Source organism: Molothrus ater, chromosome 6 (assembly GCF_012460135.2).
Source record: "Molothrus ater isolate BHLD 08-10-18 breed brown headed cowbird chromosome 6, BPBGC_Mater_1.1, whole genome shotgun sequence".
Classification (NCBI taxonomy): domain Eukaryota; kingdom Metazoa; phylum Chordata; class Aves; order Passeriformes; family Icteridae; genus Molothrus; species Molothrus ater.
The window spans coordinates 61,499,594-61,521,726 of NC_050483.2; the positions used below are offsets into that span (position 1 = coordinate 61,499,594).

Consider the following 22,133-nt stretch of genomic DNA (forward strand, 5'->3'; position numbering starts at 1 on the left):
AAAAGGAGAGAGAAAAAGGGGGAAAAAACTCATTTTGGGGTTCTTGGAGTTGTCCCGTGCAGGGCCAGGAGCTGGACTTGATGGTCCTTGTGAATCCCTTCCAACTCAGGATATTCCACGTTTAGGGAGAGGGTGATTTCCTAGGACACATCACTGATTCCAGGCACTGCTGGGCTCTGGAAGGGACTCAGTGCTCAGAGAAAAACCTGAAAAGCCTTTTAAATTCTTGTTTTCCCTGATTAAACTGATTCTCTCAGAGGGTAAACACAAAATGTTGGGGGAAAAAAGTCTATTTCAGCTGATTTCCAGATGAAGAGTTGCTCAGCTACCGTGGTGTTGTGTCCCAAAGGTCCCAGAGAATTAAACAGATTGCATTCCAAAACATTTCGCCTGGAAAAGGCATCGGAGTTGGCACTGTCAGCACTGTTGTATCTCTAGTGTGGGGCTCCAGATCCTTTCCAGGTCTCCTGGAGAGTAAAAAAAAGAGATTTAAAATAAAATTTGATTGGATCCCTGATCACCAAAAAAATTGGTGTTGAGGATTCGGAAGGACTGGGAAGAGATGTCTGAGCTGATCCAGGAATTTTAACTGGCACCAAGTGATCAGCCCATGCCAAGGAGTGGAGGTCTGGCACAGATGGAATGGAAAAAGCTCAAAATCCAGGGAATACAGGCAGAGCTTTAGTCTTATTCCACGAATTTTTTTCCAGGTGTCTCCCAGATGATGAGGAGAACCATGGCTGGAGCCTCTCTGCTCTGGAGCCAGGCTGGGAGAGCTGGGAATGCTCCCCTGGAGAGGAGAAGGCTCCAGGGAGAGCTCAGAGCCCCTGGCAGGGCCTGAAGGGGCTCCAGGAGAGCTGGAGAGGGACTGGGGACAAGGGATGGAGGGACAGGAGCCAGGGAATGGCTCCCAGTGCCAGAGGGCAGGGATGGGTGGGAGATTGGGAATTGGGAATTCCTGGCTGGGCTGGAATTGCCAGAGCAGCTGTGGCTGCCCCTGGATCCCTGGCAGTGCCCAAGGCCAGGTTGGACACTGGGGCACCCTGGGACAGTGGGAGGTGTCCCTGCCATGGAATGGGGTGGAATGGGACGAGCTTTTCCATCCCAAACCATTGTGAGATTCCATGGAATTCTCCTCGTTGCCTGCCGGCAAAGGCTTCTCTTTAGGGCTCTGTGGAAATCCCTCTGGGAAGAGGCTCAGAAGCTGAAAATTCCCTCGTCCTTGTTGGAGTTTGAACTGGAGCACATCCATAGGAAAGCCAAGTCCTTCATGCTCTGCCTGCGGAGTGGTTCTTCCCGCATGGAGAGGGAAATTGGAGCAATCTGTTCCCAGAGCACAAACTTTAACCCAGTAAAGGGAAATAAAACCCCACACAAAGAAATTGCTGCTGTTACAGTTGTTTTATTGGCAGGAATGAAATATCCCACTCCAGCTATTCTGTTGTTTGTTTTAAGGATAACTTGGTCCTTTAGGGAAAGAATTGGGAATAAATTGAGCAGATTTATCCAATGTCAGAGAAATATAAATCTTCCCTACTTAAGCTGAGTGAGCATTTGCTGCTTTTCCTGCAGCCAGGCTGGAAAGTGTCCTGGAGGGCACCACTCACAAATTGCACTTTAAATTGAACCCAGACTGCTCCTTCCATGGGAAAAACTGTCCAGCATCCATAGCCAGGAAGAACCAGATTTTGGGATGCTTGCAGGATGAGGAGCCCTGAGTTGTGGTGGAGCACTCAGGTGTGCCACGGACCTGTTGGCAAGAAGGACACACAGACACTCCTGCAGTGATTTGGGTTGGGACAGACCTTAAATCCCATCTCATTCCACCTCCTGCCATGGAAAACCTTCCAGTATCCCAGTGTGTGGAAAATCCCGCTGGGAAAAGCCAGTGTCCATCAGGGAGACAGAGGAGTCCTGGAACTTCATTCCAATAAAGGAGAGAGTCCCCTGGGGTTTTTCCTCTTGAGGTTTCAGAGGTGCAGCCTCATTTTATCTCAAACTCCTGCACGTTCCCTCTTCCTTCCCCCATTGCTGGGGTACCAGGAAGGTGCAGCCTTCCCCAGCCCCCTGCCCCACATCCCCCCTTGAACCTGGCATTTCCCCAAAGTTCAGAAACTCCTCCTCGTGTGGGCCCATTTGGCCAAACTGTCCAGGCTCTGGGACAAACCTGGGCTGGAAGTGAATCCCAAAGTTGCTTTTTCCACAAAATCTCTCTCACCTTCACAGGCTTCCAGCTGAGCCAGAGGAAGTTGGTCTGTGCACCAGACAGGGGAAAAAAAGAAATAATAATATCAATTTTTTTTTATGAAGAAAATCAGCATTATGGAAAAAAATATCCAGCCTACCTGAACCTCATCCTCGGGTGCCCTTTATTTTTCCATGAGCTGGGAGTAGTGATCCCTACAAAAAAATTCCTCCTGCCCTTTGGGACTGCGTTAAGTGGTGCCTGAACAAGTTGCAGCTGCTGCCTTATCAGGAAGATAAAGGTCTGGAGAGGCTGGATGGGAAAGAATTGGGAGGAACTTGGACTCTGCCACTGCTGGAGGGCAAATTCCTTCATTCTGTGCCTTTTCCTTGTCCTTGTGTGTCTTGGAATTGAATGGCCACAGCAGGGAATTGGTATCTAAATAAAAATTCCAGGGTTTATCTCCAAGGATTGGGATCAGAAGCTCCCTCCTGTTGGGTCAGTGCCACCCCCTCCTTGTGGGGCTCAGCCCACCCAGATTTGGTCACTTTGTGTCCAAAGAATTCCAACATCAGCAGGATGGGCTGGGAACAGCCAGGGTTTGCAGCCCTTGGCCCTGCAGGATTCCCAATCCCAAATCACAAAACTCTTGTGGAGCTTCTTGAGGATTTATCCCCGTGTTTGAATGCTCTCAGAGCTTTCACTCCCCCATCCAAAAGGGAATATTCCCAATTTTCAGGCTGGAGGTGTCCCTGGCAGGGGGAACGTGGAATACCAGTTTGTCCCAGTTTGCCCCAGTTTGCCCAGTCTCCAGCAGCATTGTAACCCTTATGCAGGTGGGACAGACCAAGTCCTGCAAAGCAAAATTCCAAAAAATGCCACTGAGCACCCTCCAGATGACCTGGAGTGGAGGGGACAGGAGATCAGGGGCACAGTGTCGTGCTCAGGGCCAGCATTAATGCCATAAATTAATTAATTAAAATTAATCAAGGAGAATTTCCCCATGGAAAGGGGGCTCAGGAACTGCCCAGGGAGGGTTGCAGTGCCCATCCCTGCAGGTGTCCCCTGGAGGTGGCACTGAGAGCTCTGGGCTGGGGACAGGGTGGGCATTGGGCACAGCTGGGACTCTGATCTTGGGGCTCTTTTCCAGCCTCAGGGATTCTGTGAGGTTCAGATTGGATATTGGGGAAAATTTCTTCCCTCAAAGGGTTCCCCAGCCCTGGCACAGGTACAGGGTGGAGTCCCCGTGCCTGGAGGGATTTCAAATCCATGTGGATGTGGCACCTGGGGACACGGGGCAGTGGTGGCCTTGGCAGGGCTGGGGAATGGTTGGGTGGGCTTTGAGGTCTTTCCCAGCCTTCATGATTCCATGATTCCGTGAATATCTGTCCTCTGGTTTGGAGTGCCCATCCCTGGAGGTGCCCAAGGAATTCCTGGAGGTGGCACTCGGGACTCTGATCTTGGAGCATTTTCCAGCCTCATAACTTCTGGGATTCTGTGTAACGACTTCATTGCCACTGATCCGACCAAATTTTGGTGTCTACAGTGAAAATTCACGGGCACCGGCAACACAAAATCTGGAGAACCGCTGGAGGTGAGGCTGGACGGATCTGTCTGGAGAAGGTGTGAGCGTGTCCTGCTCACCATTCCCAAGAACCTCCATTTGACACCATTCCCAAGGAGAGGCCTCTTCCATCCAGGAATCACTCAGGATAAAATTTAGCACCCAGACCTGGAAAAACTCAGCCTGGGAACGAGGTGGAATTTTTAACTAGAGGTGGGATTCTCCACTCAGATTTTCCATGGTTCCAATGCCACTTGAAGGCCTGAAATCCAGTTTGGATCTGCTGGTGGGAGCTCTGGATTTAGCAGGATCTTCTGATGGGAATTTTTGGGAAAGGGCTCTGAGAGGGGAAGGAGAGAATCCACCCCATGGACCAGCTCAGGTCATGTGATTGTTTTTAATTTTTGACCTCTGACCCCCCAAACAGCCCATTTTTAACAGCTTTAAATCAGAGGAATTTTAAATAATACAGCAAATATTTTAAAATAAAGGCCTGTGATGCATTTAAGGAATCTGAGCTTTGAAGGGAGAAAACTTGAGGAATTTTCTTGGATTTCAGCAGTGGACAAAAAGTCAGAGCAACAATTTTCCTGAATATTTCAGCTCCTGAGGATTTTCCTTGGATTTCAGCAATACCCAAGATCAGAACAACAATTTCCCTTGAATATTTCAGCTCCTGGCTAAATGCCTCCATATCGGCAAAATTCCTATAGGTCTTGGCCAGGTTTCTGATCCCTTAACCTCCAACATTCCAGGTTATTTCCACAACCTCTGGGTTCCAAACAATGAACTTTATTATTAGATAAACACCTGGCTCCTGTTTTTATCCTTGCTCCTCTCCCTGCACCAACTGTAACGTTCCTTAAAATCCCAATTTTCCACTCACTGAAGTGTGGCAGCCACGTCCCATTAAAAGAGTTTTACCAGGAAAATTATCCATGCCTTTAAATAGGTCATGCATACACTTAGCATATGTTACATTATTCTCCACGTGCAGCCAGTCGTGCCGGATAATTGAAAATTTCTGGAGTCACAAGCAAATAAAATCATTCCTCTGATCATTAATAAGCAGGAAGTGTGGGGAAAATGGCGAAAAAAAAAAAAAAAGAAGCAGGGGGATGAAAGAAGAATTAAATTTGGTGGGAAGTTGCAGAAGAGTTTTGCCCAATGGTCATTCCAAGTGCTGATGGAAGAGATGTATAAAAATAAAGGTGCTGTTGTTGTCCCTGTGTGCACAGGGAAGGATTCCTTGGGATCTTCTGCTGCCTGCCAAGGCCTGAGCCCCCTTTCCATGGGGAAATTCCTGCTGTGCCCACCCTGAGCTGCCCTGGCCCAGCCTGAGGCCGTTCCCTCTGCTCCTGTCCCTGTTCCCTGGAGCAGAGCCCGACCCCATATTAAAAGGGGGGAAGAGGGAATTTTTATATGGACAGCCAGCACCAGGAAAAGGGGGAATGTTTTAAACTGCCAGAGGGCAGGGATGGATGGGAGACTGGGAATTGGGAATTCCTGGCTGGGCTGGAATTGCCAGAGCAGCTGTGGCTGCCCCTGGATCCCTGGCAGTGCCCAAGGCCAGGCTGGGCACTGGGACACCCTGGGACAGTGGGAGGTGTCCCTGCCATGGCAGGGGTGGCACTGGGTGGGATTTAAGATTCCTTCCCACCCAAACCATTCCGTGACTCCATGGGCTGCAGTGACACTGAGACAGACTGGAGACGCTTCCATGCAGTCCATCCCCATCCCAGCAGCTGAACCTCTACCTGGATTTTATGGGGGCCTGGAAGCTGAGCCAAAGCTGGATTAACTGCTGATGGACATTCCTGCCCACGGGGCAGAGCCCAGAGCTGCGCTGATCCCACAAATAACAGGAATTCCCCTGTGCCGTCCCACATGGATTCATTTTGAGTGACTTCTCCATCTGACTGACCCACGGCTGTTGGTTTGTGCTGCTGTGAGATTTAGAGCCATAAAATAACAACTTTATAAAGCAAGTCTGTGTCACCGTCATATTTCCTGAAAAATCCCTTTGCCCAGGACTTTGCTCCTGGGAAGCTGAGAAGCCGCAGAGAAAAGGAAAACAATAATTGTGTGACTTGCTTCTCCTGTGTTTTGCTGCTTTGGAATGTGTTTGGAGATTGTTTATCCACAGGTGATTGTTTGATTGGTTTCATGTGAATTGTTTTGACTTAATGACCAATCACAGTCAGGCTGTGTTGGGACTCTGGAAGCAGCCACGAGTTTTCATTATTATCTTTTAGCCTTCTGCCTGTATCCTTTCTCTACTCTTTAGTAAAGTTTAGTTTAGTATTCTTCATATAATATAGTATCATAAAATAATAAATTGGCCTTCTAAGAACATGGAGTCAGATCCATCATTCCTCCCAACAATGGGGACTCAGAAAATACCCCAGGTCTGGGGTGACGAGTGTGAAAACTCCCATGAGAACTCCCCTGCCTTTCCCCTTCAGGAATTGTTTGACACAGCCCCATTCCCCATCCACTCCATCTTTATTCCAAAGGGTACCAGCAGAGCAGAAAGTTGTTTAGGATTTCACAGGAACCTCGTTTCTGGAAGGTGACTCTGAGCTCCCTCACCCATGGCCACGCAGAGAAGAGGTTTTGGAATGGCAACACCAATCTGTGTTCACTTCCTGTCACGGACATATTTCATGAAAAATCCTTTTGCTAGGAGTTTTTCTCCTGAGAAGCTGAGAGGCCTCAGAAATGAAATGCAAACAATGGTTATCTGCTGCTGCTGTGGAATGCAACAGGGATTGGTCTCATGTGGTTGTTTCTAATTAATGGCCAATCACAGCCCAGCTGTCTCAGATTCTCTGGTCAGTCACAAGATTTTTTCATCATTCCATTCCTTCCTTTCCTTGCCAGCCTTCTGATGAAATCCTTTCTTCTATTCTTTTAGTATAGTTTTAACACATAATTTTCTTTTAATATATATCATAAAATAATAAATCAGCCTTCTGAAGCATGGAGTCAAGATTCTCATCTCTCCCCTCATCCTGGTACCCCTGTGAACACCACCACAACTTCCAGGGGTTGGATAATCCAGGGAAAGATGTGATTCTGACAGGATTCACTGAGGAACAGCTCCCAGAGACAATTCCAGGCACCCAGGGAAGTAATGGGAACCACATTTCAAAACCACATTCCTAAACCATTCCTAAACCAGCCCCCCTAATTAATTTAGGGACTTCCATGGTCTTCATCACCACCATCACCTGAGTGCTGTTGTTAATGGGTTCATTAAGGTTGATGAGCTTTGTGTGATTTTGGCTGCGAGGGGAAACTGAGGCACGAGGCAGAGAGACAGGTTTGGTGTCACACCAAGAGCGAGCCAGAAACGAAGCAAGTTCAGGGCCACAACTGCACAAATTTATTTGTTTTCATCTCTGAGGACTGATGAGCAATGTAATTAACCATCATTAATTAGGATTCTCTGCCCCAGGGTGAGGAATGCACCAAAAACTTCCATGAGCAGCACAGCTCTCAGGAACCATGGCCCAAAAATGCTTTATTTTCCCATGTTTTGGGGTTTTGGTGGCAGTAGGGTTTTATTTTCCTGTGTTTTAGGGTTTTGGTGGCAGTAGGGTTTTATTTTCCTATGTTTTGGGGTTTTGGTGGCAATGGGGTTTTATTTTCCCATGTTCTGAGGTTTTGGTGGTGGTGGGGCTGCAGAGATCTGTGGGGAGGTGACAAAAGCTTCTCCCATTCCTGATGGAGCCAATTCCAGCGGCTCCAGTTCCAGGCTGAGCCCAGCAGCGACACCAGCGGGGTTTTGGGAATGAAAGAAGGGAAAAGGGGGAGAATCCCAGCCTGGAGCAGGGTCCTGGCAGGACCATGGACAGCGGAGTCGAGCCTGGAGCAGGGTCCTGGCAGGACCATGGACAGAGGAGCCCAGGCTGGAGCAGGGTCCTGGGAGAACCATGGAGAGAGCAGCAGGGTCCTGGCAGGATTCATGGAGGGAGGAGCCCAGGCTGGAGCAGGGTCCTGGCAGGATTCATGGAGAGAGGAGCAAGGTCCTTGCAGGACCATGGACAGCGGAGTCGAGCCTGGAGCAGGGTCCTGGCAGGATTCATGGAGAGAGGAGCAGGATCCTGGCAGTACCATGGAGAGAGGAGCGGGATCCTGGCAGGACCATGGATAGAGGAGCCCAGCCTGGAGCAGGGTCCTGGCAGGATTCATGGAGAGAGGAGCCGAGGTTTGCTGGAGGATTTGTGACCCTCCAGGGGATCCAGGCTGGAGCAGCCCATTCCTGAAGGAAACTCAGGATTTCGCAGGATTTTACACCACCCTCACCTGTGGGGGTGGGAGGTTTTAGTCATTTTCCAGGTGTGAAACTTCCACTTGCTCCAGAAATTCCCAAGACACGGAGTTCTGACTCTTGGCAAAGGAAATAATTATCAGGGCTGAACAATTATAAATTTTGTTGACCTTTTTATCTCCCAAGCCTCACCCTGCTGGAGCCAGCTCTGATCTCCCATTCCCAGTGGTTTCAGGGTTTTTATTTAAGATTAAAATGGTTTAGAGGGTGTGAATAAAGTCCCGGCTCCTTGGGAAAATTGTGCAAACAGATGAAGTGGGAAAAGTTCCTAGAAGGAGAAATGTGTGAATTTCTCCTGACTGTAAGAAGGGATCTTTATCCTTGGAGATATCCAGAAATAAACCGGCCTGAACTCTGGGTTGCCTCATTTAACTTTGCACTGCTTTGACAGGGAGCTTGGGTCCAAGGAATTCCATAAATCCCTTCCAACAGAAATTAGGCTCTGATTCCAAGAATTTAAAATCTGGTCAAAAACTGGGGATGGCAAAATCCTGATGAAGTTACTTCACATGGGGTTTGGGGAATATTAAATAAATCCATCAAAGATTAGTTCATCTTTTCCATGGTCCAGGACAGATGGAAAAGCCCAAGGCTGGATGAAGTTTGGAGCAGCCTGGGGTAGTGGAAGGTGTCCCTGCCCTTGGGATTTAAAGTCCCTTCCAACCCAAACAAATTTGGGATTCCCTGGAGCCCAACTCCTTGGGACAAGCACCTGTTATATCCCAAATTTCTGCTCTGGAATTCTTTCTCTGATTAACTCCCAAAATAAATAGGAGCATTCCAAGGCAGAGCATTCCCCTCTAAATCCCAGGAAATGCCTGCTCAACACTCAGGACATTCCAGGGCAGCTGCAAATCAGGGATCAATCCCAGCATCTCCACCTGTAGGAACAATTCTCTGTGGGGAGCAAACTCAAATGTTCTCCTTAAATGAGATAGCTTGGATCTGCTCCATTTCCCTTATCTAAGAACCTGTTCTCTTATCTGAAAGATAAAAAGGTGTTGTAATTTATCCGAGATAAAACCAGGATGGAAATTATCCTTTGCTTCCACAGCTTTAATTACTCTTTCCTTAGGAAAGAATTTGGAGGCTGAGCCGAATATTGAGTTATCCAATCAATTTTGGAGCTTTCCAGGCCTTTCCCAGTGTTTTTTTTGTTTTTATTTTTGGATTTTTTTTTTTTTTTGTTGTATATTTCAAACCCACCAAGACCTTGAGGGAGTTGTTTTTCCTCTTGGGGTTTTTTCAGCACCAAAGGAGTGAAAAATGTAGCAAAATTAAATTTAAAATGCAGCTTCTCCTCATGCAGCACTTGGAGATTTTCTTGCTTCTCCTTTCATTCCAGAAGGACGGAGGGTTCCACTCTTGGATTCCTTCTCCTTATGGAAAACAAAGGGAAATTCACCCAACATTTGGGTTTTCTCAATTATCTCTAATTTTCATCCTATTTAACCCTTTTTATGTGCACACCCACATCACCTGTTGGCCACTCTTGTTTTCCCTTTGTCCTTTCTGAGTGTGAAAATTGGACTTTCCAGACATTCCCTGCTGTGGATTCTCTGCTCATCCCCAGCCACCTGTGGGGTGTTTTATCCCCTAGTGGGAACATTTTAGGAAGGAATTCTTGCCTGGGAAGATGGAGAGGCCTCAGGTTTCCCAGAGAATCCGTGGCTGATCCCTGGAAGTGCCCAAGGCCAGGCTGGAACAGGGCTCGGAGCAGCCTGGGACAGAGTTTAGAGTAAATGCCACACGATGGGAATGGGATGGGTTAAATTCCTCATATCCACAAATTTCTGTGCTCCTTGACAAAGGAACCACCCCAGGTGACATTCCACCCTCTTGGAAGGTTGATGATCTCTGGGATACTCGGCCCTTTGTGGGTTTCCTGCAGGAATTCTTGGCCCAGCTGTGGCTCCGGACTTTACTTTCCTTGGATTCTATCCAAATTCCCGCCCCTTTTTTGGACAAGGAGCACCCCTGCCCCACAAACCACCTCAAGGTGGTGCCTCTTTGACCTCACTGGCGGCTGCAAAACCTGACAAGAATCCAACATTTCTGAAACAAGAGCAAAGCTGAATAATTAAATCAGGACAGCAAATTCCGAGCCCTTTTCCTCTGAAGTCTGGCTCAAATCCCAAATTTAACCCTTTCATCCCAGAAACTGGGTGGAAACTCCCAGTTCAGAGTGAAAATAATCCAAACCATCTCTCATAGAATGAAGAGTTGACCTGTGTGAAATGTGATCTTTAAAATTCCATAATTATCCTCAAATAATTGTTGTATGGGAGAGGATTTTTTCCTTCTTTCTACTCCCACTTGTGCATTTCAGGAGGGAAATCCTCTTTATTTTTCTGCTTTATGCATAATACAGGAATTAGATAAATAATTGATAGCTTGTTAATGAAGTGGCCAAATCTGCATTGCCCTCAAAATGCAGGAATTTGGATGGAATGTCAAAAGGATTGCTAGGATAGTTGATATTTTAATTTATTAGGTATTTCCTTGCAGGAGCAGCTCCATGAGATTCCATATCCCTGGCTCTCCGTCGCATCCACCACCAATTCCTTCCCCAGTTTCTCCAGGAAAATTTATGGTTGCCAAAAATCCAAAATTCCCTTCACACTCCATCACATCCACAACCAATTCCTTCTCCAGTTTTTCCAGAAAAACTGTTGGTTGCAAAAATCCAAAATTCCCTTCACACTCCATCACATCCATCACCAATTCCTTCCCTGGTTTTTTCAGGAAAATTTATGGTTGCAAAAACCCAAAATTCCCTTCACACTCCATCACACCCACCACCAATTCCTTCCCGAGTTTCTCCAGGAAAATTTATGGTTGCAAAAACCCAAAATTCCCTTCATGCTGACCCTGAGAATGTCCATCATGGGCTGCTCCTCCCTGCTCATCCCATTGGAAAAATGAGGCAAAGGATGCTCCGAATTGAGCTCGTTTTCACCCAAGCTGAACTGAAACAGGTTCCCCTTTCCAGCCCAGCTTGCACAGATGAAAAAGAGGCATTAAAAAGGAGAAGGAAAAGCCTGACTCATCTGGAACAGGAATAGAAAAACATCTTGGCTGAAAAGAGCTGAAAAAGGAGCAATTAATGTCTGGAATTCACCTGCGAATCTCGTCGCTGCGAGCTATTATTGTTCAAATTATTAGGCAGGTGTGTGAAGTGCCTCATAAACTGGAGGGGAATTAAAAGGCAGATTTTGCAGCAAACTCGGTGCTTATTACACAATTACAACCCCGTGTCAGAGCCAGGGGATGCTCCCGTTGGTTTCACCCCCACTATGCCTCCAAATGCACCTGATCCCAAATTCCTCTTCATTTTAGACCATTTTAGGTCTTCATTCCACTCCATTTTGGGTCTGGATCAGGAAAAATAATTGAGTTCAGAGTGCAGGGAGGGTCACTGCTGTTAGTTGTCAAGGTGAGGGCTGTGCTTGGCGTTTGTCCCTTTGTTGTGGGACAGACAAGGGGTGAGCAGAAGGGCACAGGCAGTGATGTCAGCATGGAACCCCAGGAGAGGCTGAGGGAGCTGGGCAGGGGCTGCAGAATCCCTGAGGGAGCTGGGCAGGGGCTGCAGAATCCCTGAGGGAGCTGGGCAGGGGCTGCAGAATCCCTGAGGGAGCCGGGCAGGGGCTGCAGAATCCCTGAGGGAGCTGGGCAGGGGCTGCAGAATCCCTGAGGGAGCCGGGCAGGGGCTGCAGAATCCCTGAGGGAGCCGGGCAGGGGCTGCAGAATCCCTGAGGGAGCCGGGCAGGGGCTGCAGAATCCCTGAGGGAGCTGGGCAGGGGCTGCAGAATCCCTGAGGGAGCTGGGCAGGGGCTCAGCCTGGAGCAAAGGAGGCTCAGGGGCCCTTGTGGCTCTGCACAGCTCCTGCCAGGAGGGCACAGCCGGGGGGGTCGGGCTCTGCTCCAGGGAACAGGGACAGGAGCAGAGGGAACGGCCTCAGGCTGGGCCAGGGCAGCTCAGGGTGGGCACAGCAGGAATTTCCCCATGGAAAGGGGGCTCAGGCACTGCCCAGGGAGGGTTGCAGTGCCCATCCCTGCAGGTGTCCCCTGGAGGTGGCACTGAGAGCTCTGGGCCGGGGACAGGGTGGGCATTGGGCACAGCTGGGACTGGGTGATCCTGGAGACTTTTCAAACCTCAATGATTCCATGAGGTTTAGACTGGATATTTGGCAAAATTTCTTCCCTAAATTTGTTGCCCAGCCCTGGCACAGGTACAGGGCAGAGTCCCCAACCCTGGAGGCATTTAAATCCCTGTGGATGTGGCACTTGGGGACATGGGGCAGTGGTGGCCTTGGCAGTGTTGGGGACAAGGTTGGATGAACTTTTCCAGCCTTCATGCTGGGAGGGCTTTTCCAACCTCAGTGATTCCATAATTCTCTGGAAAACAATTCCAGGGCCTCACCACCCTCACACCTTACACCACCTCAGTTGGAAATGTTCCAAATCCTAATCCAGAGTCCACCCTGCTGGAATTTCAAAAACATTTTCTCCAGACCCCTCTAGGCTCCCTGTCCACAGCCAGCAATCATCAGTGACACTCACAGTGCAACAGCCCAGGGAAAGTTTAATTTGCTCCTCTCCAGCTTCCTGGGATGCGGAATTTTTCTTCACTCGGGGTCACCAATTGTGACGGTGTTCACAGGGGTCCCCGTATGAGGGAAGAGATGAGAATCTTGACTCCATGTTTCCAAAGGCTGATTTATTATTTTATTATGTATATTATATTAAAATGATATATTAAAACTATAATAAAAAATAGGAGAAGGATTTAATCAGAAGGCTGGCAAGGAATGGAAAAAGAATGGAATGATAACAAAAGCTCCTGACTCTCAGAGAGTCTGAGCCAGCTGACTGTGATTGGCCATTAATTAGAAACAACCACATGAAACCAATCCCAGATGCACCTGTTGCATTCCACAGCAGCAGATAACCATTGTTCACATTTTGTGCCTGAGGGCTCTCGGCTGCTCAGGAGAAAAAATCCTAAGGAAAGGATTTTTTCATGAAATATGTCTGTGACACTGGGAAGTGTGAGAGACTGATCCCTTAGAGCCTTCCCAAGAGGTTCCATCCCACGTAATCCACGAGGAAACTCCCAGGATCCCATCGGCCCCCTGCTCAAAACTGGATTAAAATAAAGATATTCCTTTTCATCCTTAATCACAGTGGGTTCTTCTGGAAGGGGAACGGGCTCCTGCATGGATTCGGGGTAGGGAAGCGCAGCAGGACTGGGTGGTGCTGGGTCCCCTGGCCCATGACCACTCCAGAGAAATTCCAAGCCTGTGGAAACATCTCCTGCTGATAAAATCCACCCTGTGCTCAGTGTGGAGTGGCTGCAGTGAGGAGCTCCTGGAACAATTTAATTGTTTCCCCCTGAGTGACAGAGAATGGAGAGGCTCCAATGGGATTTCCTATTATTCAGGGAAATAAACTCCCTTTGATTGCCTTATTCCAAAGAATTCCCAAGCTTCATTTCCATACTGCAACAGGGGCAGCTTCAGCAGCACGAGTGGTGTGGGTTGATAATCTCATTTACCTTCACAAGAATTCCCCTTTTTTCCTGATTTTCCTGCTGATAATGCACAAGACACTCGTTATTTTTGGAATGTCAGCCATGCTGGAGTTATCCTTGTCCACTCCTTGTTCGTCCAACAGCCACACTTTGGGAAGGAACGCATTTTTCATGTGATTTCTTGATGATTTCCAGGATGGAAAATCCAAAATTTCGTTGCCACCCTTGTGGCCACCCAACGGATTGAGCAGCCTCGTTTGTCACTGGTTCATTAAATGCGACCCATTTCTTTCCTATTCTCCCCAGGGATTCGCTGTTCCCTTGCCAGGGAACGTTGGCACAGCAGGGCACGAGATTATTTTGATTATTTGACACCACAGGGCTGAGTTCTGCAGCCAGAGCTGGGGGAGAACGCACAGAAGCAGCAACAGGAACACCCACACCCTGCTGAGGAACAGCAGCACCGTGGCCAGGAGCCAAATCCTGAACAATTCCATCCCTTCCTCGGCAGGGTTTGGGATGAGATGGGCTCCAGGGTCCCATCCAAGCCAAACTGGAATTCTGGGGTTCCGCAACCCCATCTCCAGGCAGGCAGGAGGTGCTGGGGGGTGAAAGGGACTCTGAGGACATTGAGGCCTTTCAGGAGTTAAAAAACGATGGAGAGGGAATTTTCCATGGGCATGGAGTGGGAGGAAAAGGGGGAATGATTTAAAGTAAAAGAGAGTGGGTTAGATGGGATATTGGGATACTGGAATTCCTGGCTGGGAGGGTGGGGAAGGGCTGGGATGGAATTCCCAGAGGATCCTTGGCAGTGCCCAAGGCCAGGTTGGACACTGGGGCTTGGAGCAGCCTGGGACAGTGGGAGGTGTCCCTGCCATGGCAGGGTCTTGATTAAATGATCTTCAAGTTCCCTTCCATGCCAAGCCATTCCATGATTCCATGGATGTCCCTTGTGGTCCCCTCACGCCCAGCCCCACAGGAGCTCTTGCATCTGCTGCTGGTTTGCAGCTCTGGAGAATCAGCAAGAACCACATTTCCATGGGCGGTTGGAAATCCCTGGAAATGTCATGGAAATTCCTGCTGTGCCCACCCTGAGCTGCCCTGGCCCAGCCTGAGGCCGTTCCCTCTCCTCCTGTCCCTGTTCCCTGGAGCAGAGCCCGACCCCACTTCTAAAAAGGAGGAACTGGGAATTTTTACATAGACAGCCAGCACAGGACAAGGGACTTGTCAGAGCCAGAAGGACCCCTTTGCCCCTCTCATGGATGGAATTCCAGGCCCCTTCCAACCCCAGCTATTCCATGATTTTCCTGGGCACTCCCAGAGGTTGGGCATGGGGTTCCCTTTCTCAGCCATTCCTGGAAAACCTGAATCCCGAATTCCTGCATCCACAGCAACAATCCCCCCCCCCCAAAAAAAAAAAAAATCCAGCCACAAAACATCCCACAGACCCTGACATCATTGACACCCCTGACATTATCCTGGGATGTTTTGATCTGGGAAAAAAGGGAAACCCCACAGGGAGAGCCAGCCTAAGGCACAGCCTAACATTAAGCTTGGCCTTAGAGCTGTGTATATCCCACCAGCAGCACAAATTGTTTGATCCATGTAAATGTTTGGACATCAGGAGGATTCCTCTTTATCCCAAGCAATCCTGGGGAGCAGAGCTGGGCTGAAAGGAGGTTTGATGTAATTTTTCGTAATTCTGAGATTCGAACTGCACCACTGAGGAAAACAGGTGTGGCTAACAGGTCTGTCACACTCTGTTACTTACCCCAAAACTCCATCCCTACAAGGCTTGGCCCTAAAAATCGGTTCCAATTTCCAGGACAGACTCCAGCTCATCAGGAAAGTGAGAAAAGTACAAAGCAGATGCTTCTGGAACCTCTGGGGGAGCTGGGGCCACTTAAAATGGGCCTTTGGTGGTGATTTGAAATCCCAGCACCTGCCCCAAAAAGGGAAAACCTCTCTGGGATGGACTGAAATCCAAGGGCTGGGAATGAAGCTGGGAGGAGCCTGTGCTGGCCTGAAGGAGAGGATTTGGTGTTTGGGCTCCTGATTCGTTCCTCTGCTGGTTTGAAGGGGGAAAATGTGCGAGAAAAGGAAAAATTCCATAAAACATTTCAGGTCGTGGAATTTTGGAATGGCTTGGGGTGGGAGGGATCTTAAAACTCACCCATTCCACCCTCTGGGACACCTCCCACTATCCCAGGTTGCTCCAAGCCCTTCCAGGACACCTCCAGGAATGGGGAATTCACAGTTTCCCTCTTCCAGTGTTCCCCACCTCATTCTGGGATGATTTGTTAATTATCTATAATGTTCCCACTCTAAACACACTCCAAATCCGTCAGAATTATGAGACCAAGGGAAATTATTGAGTTTTCCCTTCGTTTTTATTGGAAGTTGGGAAAAGGGGACGACTACAGCACCACAGAACTCACCCACACCACGGAATTACTCAGGATTTTAATGGTGCTTAATGGCCTCCTTCAGTCAAATCTCAATTATTTGTGGACTTGCTCCCAACAGGGAGAGAGAAAATAATTTGCTTCTGATTGGTGCTGGGCAAAATGGAAAAGCTGTCCAAGAGCTCCTGGAAGAAATGGCTGCTGGAATGCGGGAAGCATTAAAACCCTGGAATTTTTGTTATTGGAGTAAGACTAATTCAGGTTGATTTGATTTATCTGTGATTAAGTTTGAAGTTGGTTTTATTTACCTGCAGTTTGTTCCCTCCCACAGCAATTTGTGGGGGTGATGTCCCTCCACACCTCTGCAGAATCCTCTGGATCTGAGAATTCCAGGGCCTCCTCATTGCTGAGGGGAGGAAAGCCCAGTCAGGGATAAGGCTGCCACTGCATCCCACAGGGAAGGGCTGAGGGTGAAATCCTTGGGATCCAAGGAGTTTTTGTCCCTTTCTTAGGTTGGAAATGCAAGATGTGGCTGGGGGTGTGAGTTCCATGCCCACCTGTCAGAGCTGGGGCAGTTCTCTGCTGTCATGGGGCAGTTTTTCCTTTATCTCTCCACAGCCAATCCTCCCTGCAGGAGATCTCTGCTGTCCATGGCCACTGAGTGTCCCTGCAGGGCTGATCCAATCCCAGCATCCCATGGGGAGATGCTGCGCCCAGGGGAGGAGCCAAGCATTCCTACCTGGATCCAATCTGAGCTTTGGGACAGCCCAGCAGCCTTTGCCCAGTGCATTGCCAGAGGAGCAGCTTCTGCTGCCCTGCATGGCCAGAGGGAGCCCAGGCCCATCTCCAGCAGCCCTGGAGCTGCAGAGGAAAACTCCCCCCTTGTGCAGGATCCCTGCTCCAGCAGAGCCACAGCTGGCACTGCAGGAGGGCTGAGCCCCCATGGGATGGGGCTGTGCCACCCCCTGACACACAGGGGACAGGGCATGGGCTGGCTCTGGCAGTGCTGCTTTGTATTACATTTATATTTTTATATTGTCTTCTAATTTTTAATTTTTTTCCTAATAAAGAACTGTTATTCCTACTCCCATATCTTTGCCTGAGAGCCCCTTAATTTCAAAATCATAACAATTTGAAGGGGGGGAGTTTTACATTTTCCATTTCAGGGGAGGCTCCTGCCTTCCTTAGCAGACACCTGGCTTTCCAAACCAAGACAACGACCAACCCTGATATTCTGATGGATCAAACTATTCCAGCTGTGGTCACCCACTGGACAATCCTTGGAATGTGAGGGATGGCTAAAATGAAGCAGTTAAAACCAAATCCCAGTGCCTGCTAAAAATATTTTCATTTTTCCCTTTTATAAACTAAGAACAACCTGGTGCTTGCAGAAATGGGTCACATTTAATGAACCATTGACAAACGAGGCTGCTCAATCCATTGGGTGGGCCACAGTTTTGGATTTTCCATCCCAGAAATCATCAAGAAATCACATGAAAAATGCGTTCCTTCCCAAAGAGTGGCTGTTGGACAAACAAGGAGCGGACAAGGATAACTCCAGCATGGCTGACATTCCAAAAATAACGAGTGTCTTGTGCATTATCAGCAGGGAAATCAGGAAAAAGGGGAATTCTTGTGAAGGTAAATGAGATTATCAACCCACACCACTCGTGCTGCTGAAGCTGCCCCTGTTGCAGTATGGAAATGAAGCTTGGGAATTCTTTGGAATAAGGCAATCAAAGGGAGTTTATTTCCCTGAATAAAAGGAAATCCCATTGGAGCCTCTCCATTCTTCCTCGTGCATGGGGGATGGCAAAAAATTCCAGGATTTTGTGAAAATCAACTTTTATCGTGAGATTGGAGAGCTCTGCCTGCGTCCAAGTCACCCAAGGAGTCTCTGGCTGCATCTCTGCAAGGCATGGATGGATCCCAAATCTCCTGGTTCCCTCCAAGGGATTCCCAGTGCAGACCCAGAATTTGGGAATCCTCACCTGCTGCTCTCCCAGCTCTTCTCCCCTTGGATCCCATCCCAGGTGTGGTGGCCCTCTGGACACACTTTGCCAGCCCTGGCTGAGTGAGAGGAGAAATCTCATGGGTTTGGGAGCAGGGACAAACCCAGGGATTTGTTTTGGGGTTAAAAGTGCTGGATAAGCCTTGTGAGAATTCCCAGTGAAGCGCAGCCAGGGGGGTTTTGCAGGCTCTGAATTTCCCATTCTTTGGGAAATGTTTTCCTACAAGTTCTGGAGATGCTGGAGCCCAACCACAAACCCCAGTCCTGCTCCTGGGATCAGCTGAATTTCACAATTCCCAGTCAAATTATTCCAGTAGGGAGCAACTCTGTATTGAACATTGCAGAAAGTGGTTTGGGACAAGCAGGAAAATCAGCTCTGACTCAGTGAGTTCTTTTAATTCCTCCTTTCTCCTCCCTGTCCAGAGAGATTCCTGGATTTGGGATCACAGCCGAACATCCTCGAGCAAATCTCAGCAGTAGCTGCAATATTTAAACTTTTAAGAACAAATACTTAAAAAAACCCAAACACCTCAAGTGGAAATAATTTGGGCTCTTACCCCACAGAGATTTGTGCACCTGCTTAATTTCAGCCTGGGAATTATTTTCCCCAACTCCAAGTGATTTCTTTTTTTTTTTTTTGGTGAGGTTTCCTGCTCTGCAGTGCCAAAGGCTGAATTTCCAAGGAATGCTGTCAGTGGTGTGCTAACAACCTGCTAACGGCATCCCTCCCAAGGGCTGTTCCAGCCAGGTAACGATTCCAGCCTCCAGGATCCAAGAACATCTGGCTGTGCTAGGAGCATCTTGGAATTCACCATGGGAAGGCTGCAAACAGGGAGAGAAAAGCCCAGCCCTTGAACTTGTTCTTGATGTTCAACACCAAAAGGGAACGTGGCACTTTCCCCACCATTTCCACGCGAAGAATTCCAGGTTTTCCTCCCAAACCTGCCCTGGATGGAGCTTTACAGGTGAGGAAAACACTCACAGAGGTCAAAAAGTTCTGGAGTGTGGCCACGTTTGTGCTGTGGGGTGGTTGGGTGGAGGAGGAAGAAAGGAAAATGGAGGGAAAATCCCTGGGAAGGGACCAGAGCTTTGGGTTGGGATGGGCACAGCCCAGATGTGGCCCAGATGTTGCTTGGAGGGCACAGAGAAAGAGGGGAAAAGGGGAAAAAGGAGGGGCTGAAGGTAGACAAAAGCCCAAATGCAGGTGGAGGTTGAAGGTGGTGAGCTGGAGGTGGTGCTGGGAGTGCAGCCTCTGGAGATGTCCCCAAATTCTCCTTGGAACTGAAAACCAGAGAGAAAGGAGCATCAGGAGGACTCGGAGAAGCCACCTGAGAGTCCCTTCAGACGGGAGACCAAGCAGTGAAGGGGATGGGAGGCAGCCAGAGGCAGGGAGAGTGTCTGGAATGGCACAGGAGAGTCCCTTGAGGGGGACACGGGATTTGAGCACAACCACCCCGGTGTCACCCTCAGCACCCTGTGGGCACTGCTGGGTGCCAGCCTGAGCTCGGGGGGCACGGGGAAGGCACAGAGAAGGGCTGCACCCATCCCTTCTCCCATTCCCACATCATCACCAGGCTGGGAATAGGGAACAGCCCCAGCTGGGAGGGAATTCAGCTCCCTGCTGGAATTCCAGTGATGGATTGGATTGGATTGGATGCCCCAAGCCCTTTGGGGGTGGAAGCACAGCAGAGAGATCCAACCCAACGTGCTGGATCATCTCATGGAAGTGATGGAAAGGCTCAGCCCCTGTCAGGAGAGCTCTGGAAGAGTCCCAGCCTTGTTAGCAGTGTCCTGTGGGGTCGCATGAACCCTGACAGTGCAATTGTCCCTTCCAGAGCACGGTCACAGTCCTGGCCTGGAGCACGAATCCTTTTGGTGCAGGCAGAGGGAGCTGCGTCGGTTCCCAAGGTGCCCACGGGTTTGGGGCAGTCCTTGGAGAAATCAAGGAAAAAGGGCAGGGGACGGGGGCAGCCTTTTCCACAAAAATCCTTGGTTTGTTCTGAGCAATTGGAGAGAAGAGACTTCGGCCAGCACAAATCCCATGGGATCCCAAAACGTGGGGACCTCAGGGAGGCTGGGAAGGGGCTGGGAACCAGTCGGGGGTCTCAGGTATTTGAGATTCCTAAAGGGGGAATAACCCGATAAAAACCCAGCGGCATCAGCTGGATCAGACACAGAGAGCAGCTGGTTTGTCACCTCCCTGTGCCCTCTGTCACCCCAGGGTGGCGACCTGGGACACAAGCTGCAGCAAGCACAGGGGTTTTACAGGGGTTTTACCCGCGGAGGCCGGGGAAGCAGCGGGGCTGAGCCCGGGGGTGCCCCAGAACCGGGCAGAGAAGGAGCGGGGTGGGACGGGGGACAGCGGGGGACAGCGGGCTCGGAGCTGGGAAGCGCAGCCCGGGACGGACCCCTCGGGCCGGGAGCGCAGTGCGGGCTCAGGGCGCCCCTCACCGTCCGCACCGCACCGCGCATCCCGGGACAGAGCGGGACAGAGCGGGACCGCCCGGGCATCCCGGGACAGAGCGGGATCGCCCGCGCATCCCGGGACAGAGCGGGACCGCCCGGGCATCCCGGGACAGAGCGGGACCGCCCGCGCATCCCGGGACAGAGCGGGACCGCCCGCGCATCCCGGGACAGAGCGGGATCGCCCGCGCATCCCGGGACAGAGCGAGACCGGGACAGAGCGGGACCACTCCACGCATCCCTGCTCCATGCGAGCCGCCCCGCTCCGCGCATCCCGGCTCACAGCGCTCCGCGCACCCCGGGAGGCAGCCGGCCAGGCCCCCACGCACCGGCTCCGTGCGGGTCCCAGCGCTCCGCGCATCCCGGAGCGGCGCGGTCACCCCGCGCATCCCGCCCGGGCAGAGCCCGCGGCCATGCGCGCCCGGCGGCGGCGGCGGAGCCGCGGGGCCACGGGGGGCGGCGGCGGCGGCGGCGGCGGAGGAGGAGGAGGAGGCGGAGGAAGGCGCTCAGCAGCAGCAGCGGCAGCAGCCACGCAGCTTTGACGTCGCCGGGCTGCGGCTGCCGGCCCCGCACGTATAGCACAACGTGACGGCCCCGCCGCCGCCACTCGCGCCCGCTCCCCCGCGCCCGCACGGCAGCGCACCCGCACGCAGCGCGGCCGCGGGAGCCCCGCGCCGCCCCCGCCATGGGCCCGGCCGCCGCCCCGCAGCCGCGCTGAGAGGAGGGGGAGCCGCTCCCGCAGCGCCGCAGCCGCAGCCGGAGCCGGAGCCGGAGCCGGAGCCGGAGCCTCCCCGCGGCCCCGCGCCCGCCCCCGTCCGCGCCGCCCCAGCCGCGCCCCGCGCTCCGCGCTCCGCTCCCTCCGCGGGCAGCCCCGCGCACCATGCGGGGGCCGCGGCGCCGCGGTGGCCTCTGATGGCCGCGGGGCGCAGGCGGCTGCGGCGGCCCCGCGCGGCGCTCGGCGGCCCCGGGAGGCGGCGGCGGCGGCGGCCGGAGCTCTGAGGGCGCCGCGGCCCGGAGCGGGTGCGGGGGCTGCCGCTGCCGGGGGCTCGCTCTGAGCGGGGCTCGCCCCGCGCCGCCCGCTGCGCAGCGGGAGGAGGAGGAGGAGGAGGAGGCGGAGGCGGAGGAGGAAGGAGGAGGAGGAGGAGGAGGAGGAGGAGGAGGAGGAGGACCGGCGCGGTGCCCGCCGCCTGCCCCCGCCGCCCTGCCTGCGCGGGCGTGCGCGGCTCGGCCGCAGCGGAGCGCGGGGCTCCGGCGGGCGCTGCGCTGCCCCCCCCCGCCCCGCCGGGCTGGATATGTGGATGCTCACGTGAAGATGGATGTAGCGATCGGGCTGCTGGGGCTGCTGACGGTTCTGCTGGAGGGCAGCTCCGGCCAAGGGGTGTACGGTGAGTCCGGGGCGCCGCGTGACCTTGTCGCGACTGTCGCCGGGGCGGAAGGGCGGGGGGGGCGGGGGGGGGGGATGGGGGGGTGGGGGCGAGCGGCGTGGCCCCGCTGCGCGCCGCGGGAGCCGGCGGAGGCAGAGCGGAGGCAGCGCCGTTGCCATGAGACGCTGACATTTCACGGCGATAACCGGGCCGGGGGGCGGAGGGCGGGGGGCGATTCGGGGGGGTCCGCAGCCGGTCCCGGGCCGCGCTGGC

The 22,133-nt window shown here is 51.8% G+C and overlaps 1 protein-coding gene and 1 long non-coding RNA gene across 2 annotated transcripts in view; one reads left to right on the forward strand and one right to left on the reverse strand.

The window, feature by feature from the left end:
* Positions 1 to 1,386: 1,386 nt before the first annotated feature.
* Positions 1,387 to 21,928, reverse strand: LOC118687740 (uncharacterized). Its single transcript, XR_004980383.1, has 3 exons — positions 21,803 to 21,928; positions 2,168 to 2,254; positions 1,387 to 1,750 (listed from the first exon to the last, which is right to left on the reverse strand). It is a non-coding gene; the product is annotated as an uncharacterized LOC118687740 (long non-coding RNA).
* MDGA2 (MAM domain containing glycosylphosphatidylinositol anchor 2) overlaps positions 21,700 to 22,133 on the forward strand; it is a 213,311-nt gene continuing 212,877 nt past the window's right edge. Inside the window, exon 1 of the mRNA XM_036384850.2 lies at positions 21,700 to 21,881. Coding sequence (XP_036240743.1) covers positions 21,809 to 21,881 — 73 coding nt within the window. The 5' untranslated portion in view covers positions 21,700 to 21,808. The remainder of the gene's footprint in view (positions 21,882 to 22,133) is intronic.